This window comes from Rhinoderma darwinii, chromosome 3 (genome assembly GCF_050947455.1).
Source record: "Rhinoderma darwinii isolate aRhiDar2 chromosome 3, aRhiDar2.hap1, whole genome shotgun sequence".
Classification (NCBI taxonomy): Eukaryota; Metazoa; Chordata; class Amphibia; order Anura; family Rhinodermatidae; genus Rhinoderma; species Rhinoderma darwinii.
The window spans coordinates 296,744,823-296,767,672 of NC_134689.1; the positions used below are offsets into that span (position 1 = coordinate 296,744,823).

Consider the following 22,850-nt stretch of genomic DNA (forward strand, 5'->3'; position numbering starts at 1 on the left):
TGTCTGGAATTTAAGGCCCAAAGACAGAAATCCAAGCATTGGGTATTGACTTTAAGGGTATGTGCACACGACCAATTTTCAGGCGTAATTGGAGGCGTTTTACACCTGAAAAGACGGCTCCAATACGTCGGCAAACATCCGCCCATTCCTTGCAATGGGTCTTTCAATTTTCTGTGCAGACGAGCTGTCATTTTACGCGTCGCTGTCAAAAGACGGCGCGTAAAATTTCAGCTGCGTCAAAGAAGTGCATGTCACTTCTTGGGATGTAATTGGAGCCTTTTTTCATTGACTCCAATGAAGACCAGCTCCAATTACGTCCGAAAAAGATGCAGCGAAAAACGTGTGCACTTGTAAAAACTTCTGAAATTCAGAAGGTTTTCTCCTGAAAACAGCTCCGTAATTTCAGATGTTTTTGGCGTTGTCGTGTGAACATTCCCTAAGACTAGCAAATGTCTTTCTGGATGCATGGTTGGGTGTGTGTTAAAACTCAATAATGCTTAAAGAGGTTTTTCCGGAACCAATTAACTAATTTCTATTTCACTGCACATATAAAAAATATTGTAATTTGTAATATACTTGTGTTTATTTCATCTTCTAACACCCGGTTACAGTGCCAGTCACACGATGCGTCTCCAGTAGCAAAATCCTTACTCTGGCTCTGGGGGAGCCCCTGACAACACTGTCGATATATGGACGGTAATGTCAGGGGATTCCACAGAGTTCCGGAGTAGGACATACTACTGCTCTGCCCGGGACTCCGGCTATGGAGAAGTCCCTGACAATACTGTCCATATATGGACGGTGACTTCAGGGGATTCCACAGAGTCCCGGAGCAAAGCCTATACTAGCGCTCTGCTTTGGGACTGGGGTCAAATAGATTTTTTTTAACATTTTTTTTTACCATTATGTAAGAGTGTTAGGTATGGCACGGATATGTATGTTGCATGTTTATCGTTCGCTCTCACTGTTCTAATGAGAGCAGTAAAATGGCAACGGAAATTAGAAAATGTTTATAGCTGGGTGTAGTAGGCGTGTGCTGCCGGCGCATTGCATGCCTGGAAGTGCATGACCGGAAAAGCAAGACAGCGAACGCACAGAGGTAAACAAATGAGAATAATGGTAAACTAAAAAATACAAATTTTGATAACGTTATTCAGGGGGCATTAATACATAAATTGAGAAGCGTTGCAGTGATTAAAAAAAAAAGAAGTTTTGGAAGACCCCTTTAAAATCTGACTCCACTCTGTCTTCATTTACGGACCCCCAAAACACTACAAAAGTAAAACACTGCTGATGTAGGATTTTTTTATATTTTACCAGACTTAAAAGTGATATCTGTCTGCAGCATTCTTGGGCAAAAAAATGTTTGCAAAAAACACTGTGTGGAAACCCAGCCTTAGGCCACTATCACACAGCAGTATTTTCATCAGCATTTTCTATTAGTATTTTTAAGGCTTTGTTCACTCCTGAGTTGTGCTGTTCGGTTCTGCTCCGTCAGAGGAGCAGAACAAGGGAATAACAGAACTAATGGTTCCGTTGCACAACGGACATCGCCATTTGCCGACAGAACATATTGACTTTAATAGGTTCCGTCTGGGTGTCCGTCATTTTACGATGCGCTATTGTCTCTAATAAACCATGCCGGGTCTGCGACGGAGGCCCCTAACAGCCTCTGATGCAGATGTAAACAGAGCTTGAAGGGTTTTTTCCATCAGGGACATATAACATATCCACAGGATATGTCAGATAGATGCGGGTACCACTGCTGGGACCCACACCTATCTCTAGAACGGGGCCCCCTAAACCCCGTTCTACTGCTCCGTGTTGTGGCTGAAGCGTGTGATTTCCAACCATGAAGAAGAAAAGTGTAGCTTGCCGAGCTACTCTGTTTCCATAACTCCCATAGTAGTGAATGGCAGTTACGGAAGCAGCGTAGCATGCGAGCTACTCTCTTTCCGTAACTACTATTCAGTTCTATGGGGCTTAAAGAAACAGCCTAGCTCAGCGAGCTAACCTCTTCTGTGTTTTGGACTCTACTGGAGCTACACACAGACTAAGGCCTTATTCACACGGACATGTCCATTATGCGCGCGCAAAAAACGCTGCGTTTTGCGCGTGCAAAAGGTCCGTGTGTCATCAGCATATGGTGCGCGGCTGCGTGATTTTCGCGCAGCCGGCTTCATGATGACACTCTGGTTTTATGTTTACAAACAGAAAAGCACGTGTTTTCGTTCATTCATTTTACTGTTGTTGCGCGAATCACGCTTGGCACCCGGAAGTGCTTCCGTGTGCCGAGCACGATTTGCACGCACCCATTGACTTCAATGGGTGCGTGCTGCTCGAAACACGGCCAAATATAGGACGCGTCGTGCGTTTTACGCAGCGGACATACGCTGCGTGAAATTCACGGACAGTCTGAACGGCCCCATTCATTAACATAGGTCCGTGCGTATTACACGTTCGTGTGAATAAGGCCTAAGGTAGTAACACTTTTTTTTCTGTAATCAAAACCTTAAGGCCTTATTTCCATGAAGATATTTTATGTCCGTGATGCGCGCGTGAAAATCACGTGCGTTGCACGGACTTATGTTAGGCAATGGGGACGTTCAGACTGTCCGTGATTTTTACGCAGCGTGTGTCCGTTGCGCAAAACTCACGACATGTCCTATACTTGGCCGTTTTTCGCGCAGCACGCACCCATTGAAGTCAATGGGTGCGTGAAAATCCCGCACAGCACACGGAAGAATTTCCGTATGCCGCGCGTGAGTCGCGCTACAGTCAATGAAAAAATAAAAGCACCTCCTGCTTTTGTTTGTAAACCTAAAAACAGTGTCCTAACGATGCCATATGCGCGGAAATCACGCTGGCACGCACCATTCACTGATGCCACACGGAACTGTAACGCGCGCAAAACGCACACGCTCGTGTGAATCCGGCCTAAGGGTCAGTTAGGTGCTGATTTTGACGTGGAATCAGCCCCAAAAAGATGCCCAAACCACCCTTCATTGATTTCAGTGGGAGGCAGAGGCGTTTTCCTTTCCGGGGCGTGCTTTTGCCCACGTTTTTTTTGCATTCGATTCAACGGTCGTGGGCAAAAAAACAGCAAAAAATTCTGAAAATAAGGAGTCAATCAAAAAATTTAAGGAATTGAGGTAGATTTTTTTTTCTGCTTGTCAAAAAAACAAACGTGTGAACTAGGACTAACATAAAATTAAACAGATTTCCAATCGACTTTCATATTACTCTATGGAACTAAAAAAGTAGCTACTACTTTTTAAAATCGCTCAGAAATCTAAGCACGTAGAAGTTCCAAAAAATTGCTAGCGACTCTTGACGGTAGCAATTTTCAAGAAATTTTAAGGCTACTCAATACATTTCTTTAGACTGCTATTCCAGATGGATTTTTCATAGAGCGCAATAAAAAGGTCTAGCTGTAGCCCTAGCCTTACAAATCCGGATGCACAATACACCAGTGTGAGTCTGGTCAATGACGTTCAACTCATTGAATGACTGTGCGCACATACGCCATTATGGAGGAGTAGAAAGGACTAGCAGTGTGTCAAGGACTTTTTATCAAGCTCACATAGGTAAACATGACCTCACATAGCTGCCCATTCATCCATGTCAGTTTAACAGCAAAATCATTTGAGACTAGTCTGAAAGGCAAATCTACTGTTGTAACAGATATGTAGGAGGCTTAGAGCCATATGTTCTTGCCCCTTGTGTATTATAAATAGGAATGCTAATGTATGTGTGGACATCCTTTATACCATAGAATGGTAGTGCATTGCTACAAAATTCTCGCTCTACCTCTAAAAACAGCACATAGACACATACCGCAACGACCGTAAAAATCGTCCGTAATTGCGGACTGTCATTATGGACCCAATCACTTGTATTCCCGTATATATTTGCGGGAAGGTGTCCGGGCCGTAGAAGTGTACCGCAAATTATGGAACATGTCCGTTCTTTTGCTTTTTACGGGCTGTGCTCCCATATGGGCCGAAAATGCGAGTGGCTGTCCGCGGCCGGCTGTGCGGATAGGGCCTTACACACGGCCGTAGCAGTAATCGGTAAGCAGTGATTACGGGTACGGACAGTCACCCACATTTGCGGGCTGTGCTCCCATTATAAAGTATAGGAGCATGGTCCGTAAATTCAAAAAATAGGACATGTCCTATTTTTTGTGGATCTTTTCTACGTACCCCGACACATTCTCGTAAATATATGGGAAGGTGTCCGTGGGCAATAGAAATGAATGGGTCTGTACTTTGGTCCGCAATTACGGATCCATAATTGCAGATCAAAATTACGGTTGTGTGAATGGGGCCTTAGTCAGAAAAAATCTGCAGCGAAAAAGTTGATAAATTGACCTGCGGTGCGGATTTTAAATCCGCAGCATGTCAATTTATGCTGCGAATTCGTTGCGCTCTTGTTGCAGGTTTTCCCCCAATTAATGCACTGGTGAGGTACGTAAAACCTGCAACACATAGCATATGTTGTGGCGGAAACGCTGCAGTTTCGCCGCAAAAAACGCAAATCATAAAAAAATTTAAAAAAGTTAATTCTTAACCCCCGGGCGTTGTCATGGAGATGCATTCCACTGCTCTACGTCCAGGTCGGCCTCCTGGGATGACGTTTAATTCCATGTAATAGCTGCAGCCACAGCATTGCTAGGACAACGACTGGGGAGAAGTATTCATTTTTTTTTTTTTTTCAACCATTGCTTTTGGGAGATTCCACCCGAAAATCTGCACCACCATTTGGTGCGGTTTTTCGGGCGGAATTCCCTGCGGGTTCCAGGCTGTATTTGCTGCGTACTTTTACGCAGCATATCCAACCCGTGGAAACCCAGCCTAAGGCCTTATTCACACGAACGTGTGCGTTTTGCACGAGCAAAAAACGCAGCGTTTTGCGTGCGTTGCAGTTCCGTGTGTCATCAGTGAATGGTGCGTGGCTGCGTGATTTTCACGCATATGCCATCGTTATGACACGCGGTTTTGATGTTTAGAAAAATAAATTAAGGAAGTGCTTCCGTGTGCTGCGCGTGATTTTCACGCAGCCATTGACTTCAATTGGTGCGCGATGCGTGAAAAACACCCGATTATAGGACATATCGTGAGTTTTACGCAGTGGACACACGGTGCGTGAAGATCACGGAATGTCTGAACGGCCCCATTGACTAACATAGGTCCGTGCGACGCGCGATTTTCACGCGCGTATCACCGACGTTAAACACGTTCGTGTGAATAAGGCCTTAGGCTCCATGCATACGACCGTAATTTGGGCCTGTAATTAATGACCGTAAATATGGTTCCATTAATTTCTATGGCCTAGACACCTTCCAGTATATTTACTTACGGGAAGGTGTCCGGGTCGTAGAAAGCACTGTAAAAAATAGGACAAGTTCTTTTTTTTTTATTTTACGGACTGTGCTCCCATACTTTGTAATGGGAGCACAACCCTCAAATGCAGGTGACTGTCCGCAGCCGGCCATTCCTGTAATCAGACCGTGGTTCTAGGCAAGGTCGTGTGCAGGCAGCCTTACAGGTTGGATTTTTTTATTCAACTTTTTCTTATCGGAGGCAAGCAGTGGTGCACGTGTCCACCAGCTTCTCACCACTCCAGTCTCAATATGTTTGGCTTACATAAGATTGCAGATACAAAAGATCTAGATATGAAAATCAGTGCAAAATACATCCATTAAATCGGCTCTGTCACCACATTATAAGTGCCCTATCTTCTACATAATATGATCGGCGCTGTGATGTAGGTGACAGCAGTGGTTTTTATTTAGAAAAACGATCTATTTTTACCACGTTAGGAGCAATTTTAGCTTTATGCTAATTACTTTCTTAATGCCCAAGTGGGTGTGTTTTACTTTAGACCAAGTGGGCATTGTACAGAGGAGTGTATGACGCTGACCAATCAGTGACCAATCTGCATCATACACTTCTCTCCATTCATTTACTCCGCGCATAGTGACACTGCATTGTTCACTATGTGCTGTCTTATACTGACCTATTAACGTTACTGAAGTGTTTAGACAGTGAATAGACATTCCTTCCAGCCAGGACGGGATGTCTATTCACAATCCCTGCACTTCGTTAACGTTTCTGTGGTACTTACAGCAGAGCAATCGTAATCTCCTGTCATTTACAGTGAGATCTCGCAAGATTACGATTGCTCTGCTGTAAGTACCAAAGAAATGTTAGCGAAGTGCCGGGATTGTGAATAGACATCCCGTCCTGGCTGGAAGGAATGTCTATTCACTGTCTAAACACTTCAGTAACTTTAATGTGTCAGTATAAGACAGCACATAGAATACAACGCAGTGTCACTATGCGCTGACTAAATTAATGGAGAGGAGTGCATGATGCTGATTGGTCAGCGTCATACACTCCTCTGTACAACGCCCACTTGGTCTAAAGTAAAAACATGCCCAGTTGGGCATTAAGAAACTAATTGGCATAAAGCTAAAATCGCTCCTAATGTGGTAAAAATAGATCGTTTTTCTAAATAAAAAGCATTACTGTCACCTACATTATAGCGCCCATCTCCTTATATAGGAGATAGGGCACTTATAATGTGGTGACAGAGCCTCTTTAATGAGATTTGCAGATAACTAGGAAAGTTAGGATTGTGGCAGAGCGAGAGAACATCCATGCATGAGCTAAGTAACGCTCTGACTTTGAGCTTGTCCACACGTAACAGATTTGCTGCACAAGATTTCCGCAGCATTTTATGCATCAACTAGCAGACACTACGCTGCAGAAAACCAACCATTTAATGCATTTTTTTCTGAGAAAAATACTGCGGATTTTTTCTGCATTATTTTGGTGCGTTTTTTCCTAGGGCTGTGATGGCGATATTTCCTGTAATGTCATTTCCACCCAAATTCCGCAGTACATCAGAAAAAGGCAGTACATTGGTCTACTTTTAGCAGTAATAATTGACAGTGCGGAACTAAAATTACGCACTGCAGGTGAATTTCTGGACAATTTTTCCGTAGCGTGTGAATGACATTTGTTAAATCACACCCACTTTGTGGCTACTGTATTCCGCTGCCTATTTTTCTGCCGCAATTACAGACAGAAATCCGCAACAATTCCGCTACATGTGGACAAGCCCTTAATGTGCTTCTCTTAGGGTAAGTTCACATAGCTTTTTGTCAGGTGGGGAAAAAGAAAAGGACCTCAAAATTCCTTCAGGATCATTTGCTGCTTTTCTTGACGCTTTTTTTTTTTTTTTTTTATAGTCTTTTTGTCAAATCCAATGCAAAAAAAAACGTGGGCTTTTTGGTGGAAAACCACAACTAAAAATGCTGCAAGAGAGACCCAGCATATATTCGCGTCAAAATCAGCGCCAAAAGACTCTGTGTGAACTGACCCTTACAGGTACAATTGCCTAAATCATCTTCTATTACCTGTAAATGTATCAGATGGTGTACCTGCTATATCAGATAAAATTTGCAAGCAGGCAGTTGTTACTACGGTGTTGTGTAGATAGAGCTGCTGATCCTCATGCTCTTCTTGGTGCATTACTTTACTTTTTTTTTTTTTGTACAGTGTCGTCTCTGCCAATTTAGTTTCCGCATTTACTATAAAGTTGACCATACAGATGTACTAACGGTCAGAAAAACAGCTCCAAAAACGGCTGTAAAAAACACAGCGAAAAACGCTAGTTTGATTGAAAAAAAAAAAACGCTGAAAATCAGGAGAGGTTTTCCCTTGAAAACAACTCTGCATTTTCAGCCGTATTTTGTTAACCGTGTGAACATACCCTTAGAATGCACTCTTGGCTCGGCCATGCATGTATATTTTAAAGGGAAATAAGCTGCTGCCAGACCGGGTTGGCAGTGGGAACAAAGGGTCAGGCATGCCGATACTGCTTTACCCTGACCTCTGCAATTGAGGTCAGGTCGGGTGGCCCCGATACACATTGGATCGTCAGCCGATCCTGCTGAACTTCAGGATTTCAAACTCTGTAGGCAGATTTCCAGACCATAAGATCTGATCCCAAGGAACATGACTGAAGGGGGTGGGATAAGTGTCAAGTTAATTCACATGCAATTCATCAGAACAGGTGATTCTATTGACAGGACATGTTCATAGCTCTCCATGGGCATATCCCACATATTCTGTCCACCCTATATTACCAGCATAATGTAAATAAATATTTATAACCCCCTTTCACCCGGGCCATAGTTCACATATAGCTTCTGGAGACCAAATTTGAACACAGTCCAAATTGTTATCTAACCAAAATTTATATCAAGTCGTTGAATTCAATCGACCAAACATTAAAGACCGGTTCCCACGGGTCGGATACACTTTCCGTCTGAAAAACCGCACCACATTTGGTGTGGTTTTTCTAACCATTTCCGCTGTGGAATGCAGCGCTGGGTAAAGAGAATGTTGTTACTTGCCCCCTCCCTCTTTTCTGTGCATAGTCCGGCCTCCTAAGATGACGTTGCAGGCCATGTGATTGGCTGCAGCGGTCACGTGGAATAAAACTTCATCCCAGGAGGCTGGACTGCAACAAGAAGCAGGGCGTTCGTGTAAGGGCGGATTTACACAAGCGTGTGTGTTATGCGCGTGTGAAAAACGCGTCGTTTTGCGCGCGCAAAAGGCACTTAACAGCTCCGTGTGTCATCAACATATGATGCGCGGCTGCGTCAACTTCAGGCGTAATTGCATGTACTGGCGTTTTTTGCCACGTCTTTTACGGACGTAACTTGGAGCTGTTCTTCATTGGAGTCCATGAAAAATGGCTCCAATTACGTCCCAAGAAGCGTCCTGCACTTCTTTTGACGAGGCTGTTATTTTACGCGCCGTCTTTTGACAGCGACGCGTAAAATGACAGGTCGTCGGCACAGAACATCGTAAAGCCCATTGAAATGAATGGGCAGATGTTTGCCGACGTATTGGAGCCGTGTTTTCAGGCGTAATTCGAGGCGTAAAACGCCTCCATTACGCCTGAAAATAGGTCGTGTGAACCCAGCCTAATGGTTATAGGCTTACAGTGGAACACTTTGTAAAGATGCGTGGGTACTTAAAAGACTCACGCGCTTTTCCACATATGTTTCTGGTGGCTTCGTTTGAAAAAACAAAAATCCACAATGTGAACTCTACCTCTAAGTCTGTACTTTGAAAAGCATTACTGCAAGAATACCATACATCTCTTGACAAGGCAGAAGGAAGCTGTGACCACACTAATCCATTACATCATAGTTTCATGTAGGGACATTTTAAAGTGAAGCTTCTCTTTAATAGCGGAGATGTCCGGAGCCCCAGTGCAGAAGTTATACCTGGGCGGCCCTCCACCTAATCACCTATTCCTCCATATATCACAGTATTTAATCATGACATGTTATGTAGGATCTCACTCCATGGCGAATGTCTTGTAAATGTTAGATCAGCCCCCAACATGGCTGTCTCCGGAATATGTTGGCAACAAGCCCTGTAAAACACGGTCTTAAAAGGGTATTCCAATCTTGATCCTGTGAAGTTGCCATCAATTTCCAATAAATTCAGGTCACAGCTCTAAGACCCACACCTATCGGGTGGATGGGGGTCCTGAAACCTCCAATCATTAACTCACATCGGCAGCTTCTTAATTGAATTCAATGGAGAGGTGACTGAACACAATGGAGGGGTGCCCGGGTACAATGGAGAGGTGACTGGACACAATGGAGGGGTGCCGAAAATGTTAAAGATGAGAATACTCCTTTAACTTGTGCGACTAAGGGTGAATTGACATGCAGCAGATCCATTCATCTGAATAAGACCAGGATCACACACTCAGTCGTTGGTGCATTTTTTTGTCTCAGTGGCTTTAGCCAAGGCCAGAAGTTGATCCTAAAGGAAGGAATTGTATAAAGAAAAGACTGATGCATCTTTTATTTTGCATCCACTTCTGTGTTTTACTAAAAACCTGGCCTTCGGGTGTACTCACACGATGCGTATATGCTGCATTTTTGGCACGTGTCTGAAAACTCCACTGAAATACTTAAATGCATTTCCGTGCTAACTGCAAAACTGAAATAGCGGGAAAAACAAGCATTTTTGCAGTACAGTTTTTAGACGAGCGTCAAAACCGCAGCGTGTGAATACACCAAGTAGTGGGTCCACATCACAGAAACGTTAAAAAAAAAATCTTCCCATCATACTTTTTCTCTGGGCAGGTTCCTACTGAAGCAAAATACTGCCGTGTGAGGCAGAGTTCACACAGGGCGGATAAGCTGTGTAAAAGCCCAGTGCGCCGCGTAACTGTGGTTACGTTTTTCGCCTGGTATGTCCGCTGTGGAAAACTGCAGCACTTCGCTGGCCTGCTAGCAGGCCGGCCTCCTGGGATGACGTTTCATCCCAGGAGAATGCTGCAGCCTGTGATTGGCTGCAGCAGCGGTCACATAGGATGAAATGTCATCCCGGGAGGCCGGCCTGGAGGAAGAAACATAGACTCCTGGGTAAGTATAAGATTTGTTTTTTTCCTGAGTTGCGTTTTTTTGCGGCAGAAACGCTGCAAACCCACTGCAAATAACGCAACAACTGCTACTTGTTGCAGGCTTTACTTCCCCATTGCGGGAGAACCCGCAACGAATAAGCAGCATTTACGCAAATACAATGGACATGCTGCGGAATAAAACTCTGCACCGCAGGTCAATTTCTCAGCGTTTTTTTTTTGGCTCAGTATTTACGCATCCACTTTGCTGCTGCTACTGTATTTGCTGTGGATTTTCCACAACGAATTCCATTGCGGAAAATCTGCAGTATTTACGCAACGTGTAAACTGACCCTGAAAGTCGCCTTAATCCCTTCTGTAAATGACAGGACACAAAAACAAAGACTATGACAGAAATTACAGTGATTCATATAAATGATTCCAAATTACAGTATGTATTAAATTGCTGCGTTCAGTATTCTGCTTGTATGCACAGGATCTTGCCATCTTGCATAAGTATTAATCACATTTTGTTAACATGTATTGCAATAATTCTAATAACATAGCAGGTAATGAAGTATTGCTGCATGTAACTATGGCCTTATTCACACAGTGCCGTTTTTAGTACAGTTTTCGAAGCCACAACCAGTAGTGGATCGTAAAGGGATGGGAAATAAATAGGAAAGATTCTCCTGCATTGTGTGAATATACCCATATATTTGATGTCCATTGCTTTAAATAAAATAACTATACTAAGGCCAGGATCAAACACGCAGTGGGAGAATGTGGATCCAAAAGAGAGGCGACATATCAGTCTTTCCTTTATACTTTTCATTCCTTTTGGATCCACTCTTGGCCTTGGCACAAAAAACTGCATCAAAAACTGCATGTGTGATTACAGCCCAAGGCGAAACTCACACTAACGTGTGGGTTTTGCACGCCCAAAAAACGCAGCGTTGCAGTTCCGTGTGGCATCAGTGTTTGGTGCGTGGCTACGTGTTTTTTGCGCGTATGGCATCGTTATGACACACTTTTTGGATGTTTCGGAACTGAAATGAAGGAGGTGGTTTTATTTTTCCCGTCATTTCTTCAACTGTAGTGCGAAGCACGCGCGTCACACGGACGCACTTCCGTGTATTGTGCGTGATTTTCACGCAGCCATTGACTACAATGGGTGCGTGATGCGCGAAGAACGCTGAAGTATAGGACATGCTGTGAGTTTCACGCAGCGGACACGCTGCGTGAAAAACATGGAATGTCTGAACGGCCCCATTGACTAGCATAGGTCCGTGCGACGCACGTGATTTTCACGCATGTTTCACCGACGTGAAATACACTCGTGTAAATAAGGCCTAAGGCAAGGACCACACACCATTTTGAAGCGGTTTTTGGATCAGTTTTTTTATTTTTAGCCAAACACGGGGATGGACATGAAAGAATAGAGTTGCATCAGTCTTTTCATTCTACCTTTCCTTCTTTTTGAATCAACTTCTGGCTTTGGGTCAAAAAACTGCGTCCTGTTTTATGTAAATAAAGCTTAATCACTATATAAATGAAAAGTGATACAACTTTCTAATATACTTTGACTGCAAACCATTTTTTTTTTTTTTTTTTTTTTAAATGGTGAGGAATTAAAACAGTGAATGAGAAAATCTGTATATGCCGATGTCCGCTCTAAGTGGATATAATTGTATGTATTTGTGTATATTAAGGAGTCGCCTTTGTTTTTTTTTAGGTGCGATTTTCAAGATCACGGTAAAAAGCAGTTTTGCCACATTTACGAAAATCGTAGCAAAAAAATGCGTTGAATATTTCATTCTAGGTACTTCTCTGTGAGCGAAATACATTAGAAGCAGCAACACAAATCTTAATCATAGTTTGTAACTATGTACCAGTCTGGAGTCCAGGCTGTTTAGCTGGGAGAACATTGTCTAGACTGAATACAATTGTATCCACTTCTTAGCTAAGAGCAGGACAGGGTATAAACCTGTGAAGTGTTCTCTTTCACATTCACTCCTTCGTTCAGACAGCAAAGTAATATCTTCAAACTTAAAGAGAACCTTTCACCTGCCAATACGTGTGCAGAGGAGTTCAGCATGTAATATGCAGAGCTTCACAAACACTGTCTCACTCACGCACCGCTTCGACGCCACCACAGAACAGAAGATGAGGGGAAGAATGGGAGTTCTTCTTCTGTTACGTGGTGGCGGGAGTATCGTCCGCAGCGGCGCCTGAGCTGTGCGCACATGCATGCTGGCGTGCGCATGCTCTATCTCTTCAGCTTTTGGCAGACAAGGACGACCCTTGTCTGCCGAGAGCTGAAGAGTGACAGCGTGCACGCGTGACCAACCACACGCACAGCTCCGACGCCGCTGACTACGACAGAGATGTCGCGAGAGAGATCACACCACACAAGCCATCATGACACTGTCCGTAGCTGATTGGACAGTGTCACAGCGATAGTAACACGCCCCATTGACAGTTCAGGGGGTTATTTAGATATTGGGCGCCAAATATAACGGCACGGATATCTAAATAACGGAGGAAGATAGAAGAAAAAATAAAGTGAGGCAATGTTTCTGCAGCAGCGCCTATTACGTGGTGGGCAGGTGAAAGGTTGTCTTTAAATGGGTTTTCTGTACATGGGTGGTTTTTCATACTGATGACCTATGAACAGGACAAGTCATCAGTATATGATCGGTGGGGGTCTGACACCCGGTCCGATCAGTTGTCCTGGCTGCCTCCAGCACCGGGAGTTATACAGTGTACAGTGCCGGAAGCAGAAGGCTCCGTACACTGCACAGCGGCCTTGCTGGGTTACTGCTCCTATTCATTTGAATGAGTAGAGCTGCAGCACTGCCGCTATGCAGTGTACAGAGACTTCTGTGTTCACATAAGCATTGCTTTCCGTTGAGGGGTTCCCTCAACGGAAAGAACGCTGATGTGAACAGGCCCTTAGATATACATTGTTGGAGTCAGGATTTCTGGCACTACTTTATGCTGCCCTCAGGGCAGCATAAACCTGGTGACAGGCTCCCTTTAAAGGTGTTGTACCAGTATCGACCATTTTCACCTATCCACAGGATAGGTGATCATTGTCTAATTACTGGGGGCCCCACCGTTGGTACTCCAACGATTGCAAGACCAGGGGTCCCAAACCTCCATTTCTTTTCGTTTCTTGACCGCAGTGAGGGCGATATTGAATGGAGTGATAGTCGAGCATGAACCCGCTGCTCTATTTAAAGAGGCTCTGTCACCAGATTTTGCAACTCCTATCTGCTATTGCAGCAGATAGGCGCTGCAATGTAGATTACAGTAACGTTTTTATTTTTAAAAAACGAGAATTTTTGGCCAAGTTATGACCATTTTTGTAGTTATGCAAATGAGGCTTGCAAAAGTCCAAGTGGGTGTGTTTAAAAGTAAAAGTCCAAGTGGGCGTGTATTATGTGCGCACATCGGGGCGTGTTTACTACTTTTACTAGCTGGGCGCTCTGAAGAGAAGTAACATCCTCTTCTCTTCAGAACGCCCAGCTTCTGACAGTGCAGATCTGTGACGTCACTCACAGGTCCTGCATCGTGACGGCCACATCGGCACCAGAGGCTTCAGTTGATTCTGCAGCAGCATCAGCGTTTGCAGGTATGTAGCTACATCGACTTACTTGCAAACGCTGATGCTGCTGCAGAATCAACTGTAGCCTCTGGTGCCGATGTGGCCGTCACGATGCAGGACCTGTGAGTGACGTCACAGATCTGCACTGTCAGAAGCTGGGCGTTCTGAAGAGAAGAGGATGTTACTTCTCTTCAGAGCGCCCAGCTAGTAAAAGTATTAAAAACGCCCCGAAGCCTCATTTGCATAACTACAAAAATGGTCATAACTTGGCCAAAAATGCTCGTTTTTTTAAAATAAAAACGTTACTGTAATCTACATTGCAGCGCCTATCTGCTGCAATAGCAGATAGGGGCTGCAAAATCTGGTGACAGAGCCTCTTTAAAGTCTATGGGGATTGCAGACACAGCCGGGAACAGCGCTCCGCTGTTTCTGTTAGACATAGAATGGAGAAGCAGGCACAATCTCGTCCTCATTGCGGTCGAGCAGTGAAAAGAAATGGAGATTTGGGACCCTGTTTGGAATGCCTGTTCTCGAGATTGGAGGGGGTTCCAGCGTTTGGGCCCCCACCGATCAGACAATTAGATATATAATAATTGTTGATTCTCTTACAACACCTTTAACTTTTCATTTAAATCGTGATTAAAGGGATTGTCCATGCATGGGGCGGTTTTTCACAGGATAGGCCATCGGGATCCCCTGACCCCTCACTAATGAGCTGTTCTGATGTTCAGAGGCAGCTGGAGGTTATGCACTTATAGCGGCTGTGCTGCAGTACTTCAGCTCTGCTCCTACTTGCTGCACCGCGAAACCACACCATGTGAATGCACCCTTAGGCTCAATGCACACGATGCGTATTGCGCTGCGGTTTTGCTACGCGTAGTTGCGTGCGGCACATCCACAGCGTAATAAAGTACCCGAAAAGTAATGTACACGCTGCGGTTTTTTCTGCGCGTAAATTGACCTGCGGTGTGTATTTTACAAGCTGCAGCATGTTAATTTATCATGTGTTTCCGCTTGCAAATTGCATCTGGCTAGTTGTAAGAAAAAGTGCACCAAAACCCGCAGCATGAAAACGCACAGATTTACGCATCAAAGTGCAAAAACCGCACTGAATAACGCTGAATAAAAATAAGAACGATTAGGTGCGGGTTTTTACCTGGAAATTTCCTGTGGTTTTTATGTGGATTGTCCACAGCAAAATACAACATGTGCATGTAGTAGCCTTAGTATCACAGCTCTTCAACTTTTAGTGGAGGTGTCAGAAGTTCTCCAGTTTTAATCAGTGGTTGGCATTGAGTTCTCCCAGCTGGATTACAACCTTTCAGAATGCAGCCACCCTGATGATCCAGCTGCTGATGCCCCAGGCAATCCATTGAGGGTATGTTCACACGGAGTGTTTTCAGACGTAAGTGCAGGTCACTTCTTGGGACGTTTTTGGAGCTGTTTTTCATAGACTATTGAAAACCGCTCCAAAAACGGCCGTGAAAAACGCGAGTGGCTTAAACGTCTGAAAATCGGGAGCTGTTATCCCTTGAAAACAGCTCCGTATTTTCAGACTTTTTTAGTCTAGTGTGTGAACATACCCTTATATTGTTGGAGGGAGATGTGGGGACTACACATTTTTAGCTGCAGGGGAAATGTATCATTATGTAGCATAAAGTCAAATGAATGGGCAAGTATGTAACACATGGCTGTGCCAGGGTTATTTTACATATAGTATATAATTGTACGGTAGGGTATGTTTCATTAGCTGTCATCCTTATAAATACCTGCCAGTCACTAGAGCACAGAAAATCTGGTGATTTGTCAGTAACTCAGTATTGCAAGCAGTATCATTTTGTTTATCTACCAAGCGTCTTAGGCATCGTGCACACGGGTTCTTCCATACAAAGTATGGGAGCACAGCCCATAAAATACGAAAAATAGGACATGCTCCATAATTCCCGGCATATTTCTCCGGCACTGACACCTATCCGTAGTGATACGGAAAGGTGACGGCAACCAATAAAACTAAATGGGGCCGTAATTACGCACCATATTACGGTACGCAATTACGGAGATTTCTAACGGTCGTGTGCATGGGCCTCAGAGTGTATTATAGTGTGTTTCATTACTATTTGTTTTATTTTAGATTTTTGTGTATTATATTTCTTGGTCTTTATTTCTTTGCTTTAGGTTATAATACTTACATCAGCGTTTCCAAAAGAAACGCTACAAAATCCTCAGTAGAAAATCTCCGGACTTAAAGAGGCTCTGTCACCACATTATAAGTGCCCTATGTCCTATATAAGGAGATGGGCGCTATAATGTAGGTGACAGCAGTGCTTTTTATTTAAAAAAAACAATCTATTTTTACCACTTTATTAGCGATTTTAGGTTTATGCTAATGAGTTTCTTAATGCCCAAGTGGGCGTATTTTTACTTTAGACCAAGTGGGCGTTGTACAGAGGAGTGTATGACTCTGACCAATCAGCATCAAGCACTCCTCTCCATTCATTTACTCAGCGCATAGGGATCCTGTTGGATCCTTATGTGCTGTCTTATACTAACACATTAACAATACTGAAGTGTTTAGACAGTTAATAGACATTCCACGGAATGTCTATTCACAATCTGTGCACGTCGTTACTGTTTCTATGGTAGTTACAGCAGAGGAAGCGTGATCTCGTTGTAACATGTCATTTACTGCGAGATCTCGCGAGATCACGCCTCCTCTGCTGTAACTACCACAGACACGCCCACTTGGGCATTAAGCAACTAATTAGCATAAATCTAAACTCGCTAATAATGTGGTAAAAACAGATCGTTTTTTTAAATAAAAAGCACTGCTGTCACCTACATTACAGCGCCGATCTCCTTATATAGGAGATAGGACCCTTATAATGTGGTGACAGAGCCTCTTTAATAGTCTCCAAGATATATTGTTGTTGGGTGAATAAAAGTGGTACTGATCCCAATAAAACCAGTTGGCCCAAAAGCTTCTGCTTTTGAAAGGCAGACTAACAGCCCAAAATGTATTTACAGGCTATGTACACCTTTGAAATCTTGATTGCTGATCAAACTATTGTGTTTTTCTATTGCATACACGCGGGGTTAGTAACTGCCTCCATTTTTTTTGATCTTGCACTCCTCCTGTTTTGCTATGGGTGATTTTAATTAATTTAATGCTGGTTCCTACCATCCCCAAATATATGTAGGTTTAGTCCCAGTTCTGGGTGTATGTGCAGTGTAGGGACCCACCTTATATAGGATGCCTTGTTGTGGCAGGTGGGCTCATGCAATTTGATCAAAATGTGAGTTAAACTAAGGGTACGGCCACATGGAGCGGCCCTGACGGTCGTAACGCGGCCAACAACCGTGGTGGCACTATGTAGGAGCGGCTGTCAAATACCTCGTTAAGGGGTATTCTGGTTACATGCGCATGTGCACTGACGATCCATTCATTCTCTATGGGAGCGCCGGAGATAGCAGAGTGCAGTGTTCGGCTTTTTCCGGCGCTGCCATAGAGAATGAATAGGAGGTAAGTTGTTGTAATTTGCAAAACCGTGCGGCCATAAAGGGTGTATTAATTCATGGCCGCATGATTTTGCAGATAAAGGGACGGTTTACCCGTGTTAACATGTGGTTACTAACAGGCTGTTTGACAACCACGCCGAACATGCTGCCGGCGTGGTTGTTAGCCGCGTTGCGACAGTGTCAGGGCCGCTCCGTGTGGCTGTATCCTAAGAACCTCACTATTGTAAGTAGATTCAGCAGTAATGCATATTTATTGTTTGTGATTTGTGCCATTGGTGTTCAGTGTGCGGTCACCATTTTCCTGTGTACTATATATATATGTATGTAGTATGGCTTTAGTGCGGGCTCTCTCTTTGCTTTATGCATAAGCAGTGGCTTACACCATATTATTGCTACAAGGATTGGATGAGCGTATATATATATATATTCTCATCCAATCCTTGTAGCAATAATATGGTGTAAGCCACTGCTTATGCATAAAGCAAAGAGAGAGCCCGCACTGAGGCCTCATGCACACGACCGTATTTTTTCCCACCCGTAAATACAGGTCCGGTGTCACACGTATTCGACCCGTTTTGCACCAGTATTTACGAACCCGTGCCCGTAAATATGGGTCCGGTGTCACCCGTATTCCACCCGTATTTACAGGCACGTTTTTGGCGGCAAAATAGCACTGCACTAATCGGCAGCCCCTTCTCTCTATCAGTGCAGGATAGAGAGAAGGGACAGCCCTTTCCGTAATAAAAGTAAAAGAAATTCATACTTACCCGGCCGTTGTCTTGGTGACGCGTCCCCCTCTTCACATCCAGCCCGACATCCCTGGATGACGCGGCAGTCCATGTGACCGCTGCAGCCTGTGACTGACCTGTGATTGGCTGCAGCGGTCACATGACCTGAAACGTCATCCAGGACGTCGGGCCGGATGTCGAGAGGGACGCGTCACCAAGGCAACGGGCGGTAGACCGGACTGGAGGAAGCAGGAAGTTCTCGGTAAGTATGAACGTCTTTTATTTTTTACAGGTTTATACTGATCGGTAGTCACTGTCCAGGGTGCTGAAAGAGTTACTGCCGATCAGTTAACTCTTTCAGCTCCCTGGACAGTGACTATTTACTGATGTCGCTTAGCAACGCTGCCGTAATGACGGGTGCACACATGTAGCCACCCGTCATTACGAGAGCTCCATAGACTTCTATGGACCTGCCCGTGCCGTTATTACGGCCTGAAATAGGACATGTTCTATCTTTTTCAACGGCACGGGCACCTTCCCGTGAGAAAACGGGAAGGCACCCGTCGCCAATAGAAGTCTATGAGCCCGTTATTACGGGTCGTAATTACGACCCGTAATAACGGGAGTTTTTACGGTCGTGTGCATGAGGCCTAAAGCCATACTACAATGAAGTAGGGAATAGACTTCGGCTGAATATTAGGTGGGATCATTTCCAGCAGCCTTCATACGAGAGATGGATTTTAATTTAGTTCTTGAAATATAAAGTCAACATATGACCATAAGTAAGAATTGGATAGTTTTATAAGGAACTGCACTAATCCTCAGCCAAGAGTTTATGAAATCTGACACCTTCCCAGAATGCTGTATACATATAGTGGGAGATTAACTAAAACTGGCGTTTCATAGGACAGTCTTAAACAGAAGAGTGTTGGCGTAAAAAGTGCCACATTTTTAGAGGTGCACATTTTTTAATACATTTGGTGCAACTGTTGCTGTCCTAAAGACAGAAATTGAAATCTATGCCATCTATGAGTAGGCGTAGATTTGAACTATAATTGACGCCAATTTTTGGCATAAATTATAGTAAATTTGTAGGGCCAAAGATGGCTCTGCCCCTCCACCAAACACTGCCTACTTTAAAATCTGGACAGAAAATCCACAGCATTTCTGTCCCATGCCACCTGCAGACCTGACGCCAAATAGTTTGAGCATTCATTTGTAATGTAAGGGGCTGGTACCAGCAGCAGGAATGTGAGTGGTATTACTGACTGGGAAAAAATTTAATTCCCATCCCTAAACATGGCAGATTTGTTTCAGAAATTTCTGCAACTGCCACTTATCCCTGAATGGGGTTTGCAGAAATCCACACACATGCCACATTCATACAATTTCTGCAACAAATCTGCCACTTGTGAAAATACCCTGAGGGCGGATTTACACGAACGTGCTATACGTCCGTGCAACCCGCGTGGTTTTCACGCGGGTCGCACGGACCTATGCTAGTCTATGGGGCAGGGCAGACTGTGAGTTTTGTGCAGCATGAGTCCGCTGCGTAAAACTCGCGACATGTTCTATATTTCGGCGTTTTTCTCGCATCACGCACCCATTGAAGTCAATGGGTGCGTGAAAATCACGCGTAACACACGGAAGCACTTCCGTGGGATGCGCGTTATTGGCGCAACAGCAGTAAAAGAATGAAGGTAAACAGAAAAGCACCACATGCTTTTCTGTTTACAAACATACAAACGGAGTGTCATAATGATGGCGGCTGCGCGAAAAGCACGCAGCCGCGCATCCATATGAACATGACACACGAAGCTGTCAAGTGCCTTTTGCGCACGCAAAACGCCACGGTTGTTGCGTGCGCAAAACGCACACGCTTGTGTAAATCCGCTCTAAGAGATTGTACAAGATAAGTAAACAGGAATAGCAGCGAAAGTAAATTACTGTGCCCGACCCTATCCACATGATATGCCATAAATGTCCGATAGATGCAAGTCCCACCTCAGGGACCCACACCTATCCTCAGAACATTGGTCACCTGACCCTGTCCCATCTAGTGAATCAGCTCCCGGCTGCTGTATCCAGGCAGTGATCAGTGCCGAGGTGACAGAACTCCGGAAACAGCCGAGCTCGCTGAGATACGGAAACAGCGTGCGCCATGATTTGCGACTTTAAGCCAAACGGGAGCATTGCTATTAACAAATTCCCCGTATGTGCAACCAAACAGAGGAACAGTCAGTGGTGCAGCCATCTTCCACGGTCTGGGTGTGACCATATAATATGTTTCATCATCTTAGTTACATTCTTAATCACTTCAAGTCAACCACAGTGTACAGCAAAACAAAACTAGCAATTCATAGCTCCTTATTTTATAAAAGACTTTAATACGAGTCCACAAGACAGTCCTGACTAAATATGGACAAAACCTACAGTCATGTGCAAGCAGTGAAACGCCGGTACTGGGCCCCTATATACATGTATACACAATACTCAGTGGTGGGCTGCTATATAATCCCCTGCTATTGGCCCTTTTATATATATATATATATATATATATATATATATATATGTATGTATGTAATCCTCAATGGGCTGCTATGTAATTCCGTGACACGGGACACTTTATATTATCCATAGTAGTGGGCCTGTCAATATATTACTCAGTAGGCCATTCATATCCTACAACTTTTTACTGTATGTTCTATAAAAAACTGCGAATAGCTGAAGCAAATGTTGACAGTTCAAAACCACGTACAATATATTATGTTTCCCATGGAACGCGCTATATCTACATAAACTTTATATTTCCACATACACTTTATATATACACTGACTTGTCTAGTCAAAGCGGGATATTATATACAAGCGCATTTCTATACAGAATGCTGGACGGTCAGGACTGTTCTTCATTTTTGTCATTTCCAGCTGCACAGCCTGAATTTTACCACAAAGGTCTATAGTGTGTGGCGGTTCCTACATAGGGAATAGAGCAGCATTTCCACATCACCACTACATTCACTGGGCAGGTTAGGGCGTATCCTACAGAGACCGGGTGGTTTCACCCACGCACTGCGGAAAGTGGAGAACCCCTTTAAGCTTAGCTAACGATATGCAAAATAGTCCAGTGGGCGCCTATTTGTTTGTGACTGGCAAGAGAGCTGACACCCCTTCAACCTATCGGACTGTAGCTAGCATCAGACACACGGCCATATCATGGGCACTCAAGTGGGCAGAAGTTCACTCAGGAGACGCTCATTAACAAAGTTTGAATCAGTGTGCCAGTCTAAGGGTAAGAAGGCGCTGCAAGATATAACTTTTAATGAGCCAACCTATACATGATGGCATTTGTGGAACTACAAGCCCCAGTCTATAAGACTAGAGCAGGGGTGGACGAATGCGGACGTTAGGAGCCAGCTCCACCAATCATGGAGCCAATTTGACTTTTTAAAAACTTCCATAGACCTTTATAGAAATTAATAATCCAGTCAGACAGGCATTGACCATGAACTTTTAGGTACATTGGCTCCTGGGATGATGGATCTGTCCAGCCAGGGCATGCTGGGATTTGTAGTTCTGACAGCTACTGGCTCTCCGCGTTACCTTGGCTTCAGCCCCAATGCGGTGACAGCACGCTACTCAGTTTGGTAACTTCCCCCTCCTGGAGGACACGTACATTATACACAAGCTCTATACAGTCCCGAGCACAGCAGAACACACTGACACTTCCCCCGCAGGGAGACAGGACTCGGTGGCAGGAAGCGCCCGTACTCGTCTCTGCTGCTCCCCTCTCATAACCCAGTCACCCTCAACAATGCCACCAGCACTGCACTGGTTAACACGCCGCCCTTATAACTTACAGCCATAGTGAGGACGGAGAATCCCATCCACATCATCCGAGCTGGACATGGTGACTTCCGAGGGGTTCTGGATCTGATCTGGACCGGTTCAGTTCCACTCGATGGAGAGAAAGGGAGGGAAGGTGAGACAGGGGGCAATAAGGACACCGAGACAACTTCTCCAGAGGTGCAGGAGCCTCCTCGGTGCCGGAGAGAGAAGACAGGGTGTGTCCGCCCCGCCCCCACCATCTTTAGCCTATAAGAGCGCCAAGTCAGTCACACAGGCTGCTGCCAAAATGAAGCCTGTCACCTCGGTGTGTGCGGCGGAGGGGCTGCACTGTGAGTCACTAGTACTACAGCACCACAGCCAGGCACACGTCCCGGGTACTGCTCCACATAAACGCCGCTGTCTACTGTATAGAAATGCACTTTGATGGCAATTTAAAAACAAGTTAACTGGCACCAAAATGACCCATACGTGCGGCACATTCACAGAAATGGCGCTTTTTAGATTAGGAATATGTTGCCTATGAGTCACCTCAGTCCAGGGCAGTTTAATAGTTCAATCTCAGATGTACTTGGTTGTGCATACCTCCCAACTTTTAATTATCGCAAAGGAGGACAACAGATGCTTAGCGGAATTTTTTTCCATTTAAGCCACACCCCTAACCCCGCCCAATCTCCAAATAGCTGCTCCTGCACGGTATAATGCAG

The 22,850-nt window shown here is 44.5% G+C and overlaps 1 protein-coding gene across 1 annotated transcript in view; it reads right to left on the minus strand.

Moving 5' to 3' along the window:
• Positions 1 to 22,360, minus strand: part of IQGAP1 (IQ motif containing GTPase activating protein 1) — a 178,621-nt gene extending 156,261 nt beyond the window's left edge. Inside the window, exon 1 of the mRNA XM_075858086.1 lies at positions 22,158 to 22,360. Coding sequence (XP_075714201.1) covers positions 22,158 to 22,206 — 49 coding nt within the window. The 5' untranslated portion in view covers positions 22,207 to 22,360. The remainder of the gene's footprint in view (positions 1 to 22,157) is intronic.
• Positions 22,361 to 22,850: the final 490 nt, after the last annotated feature.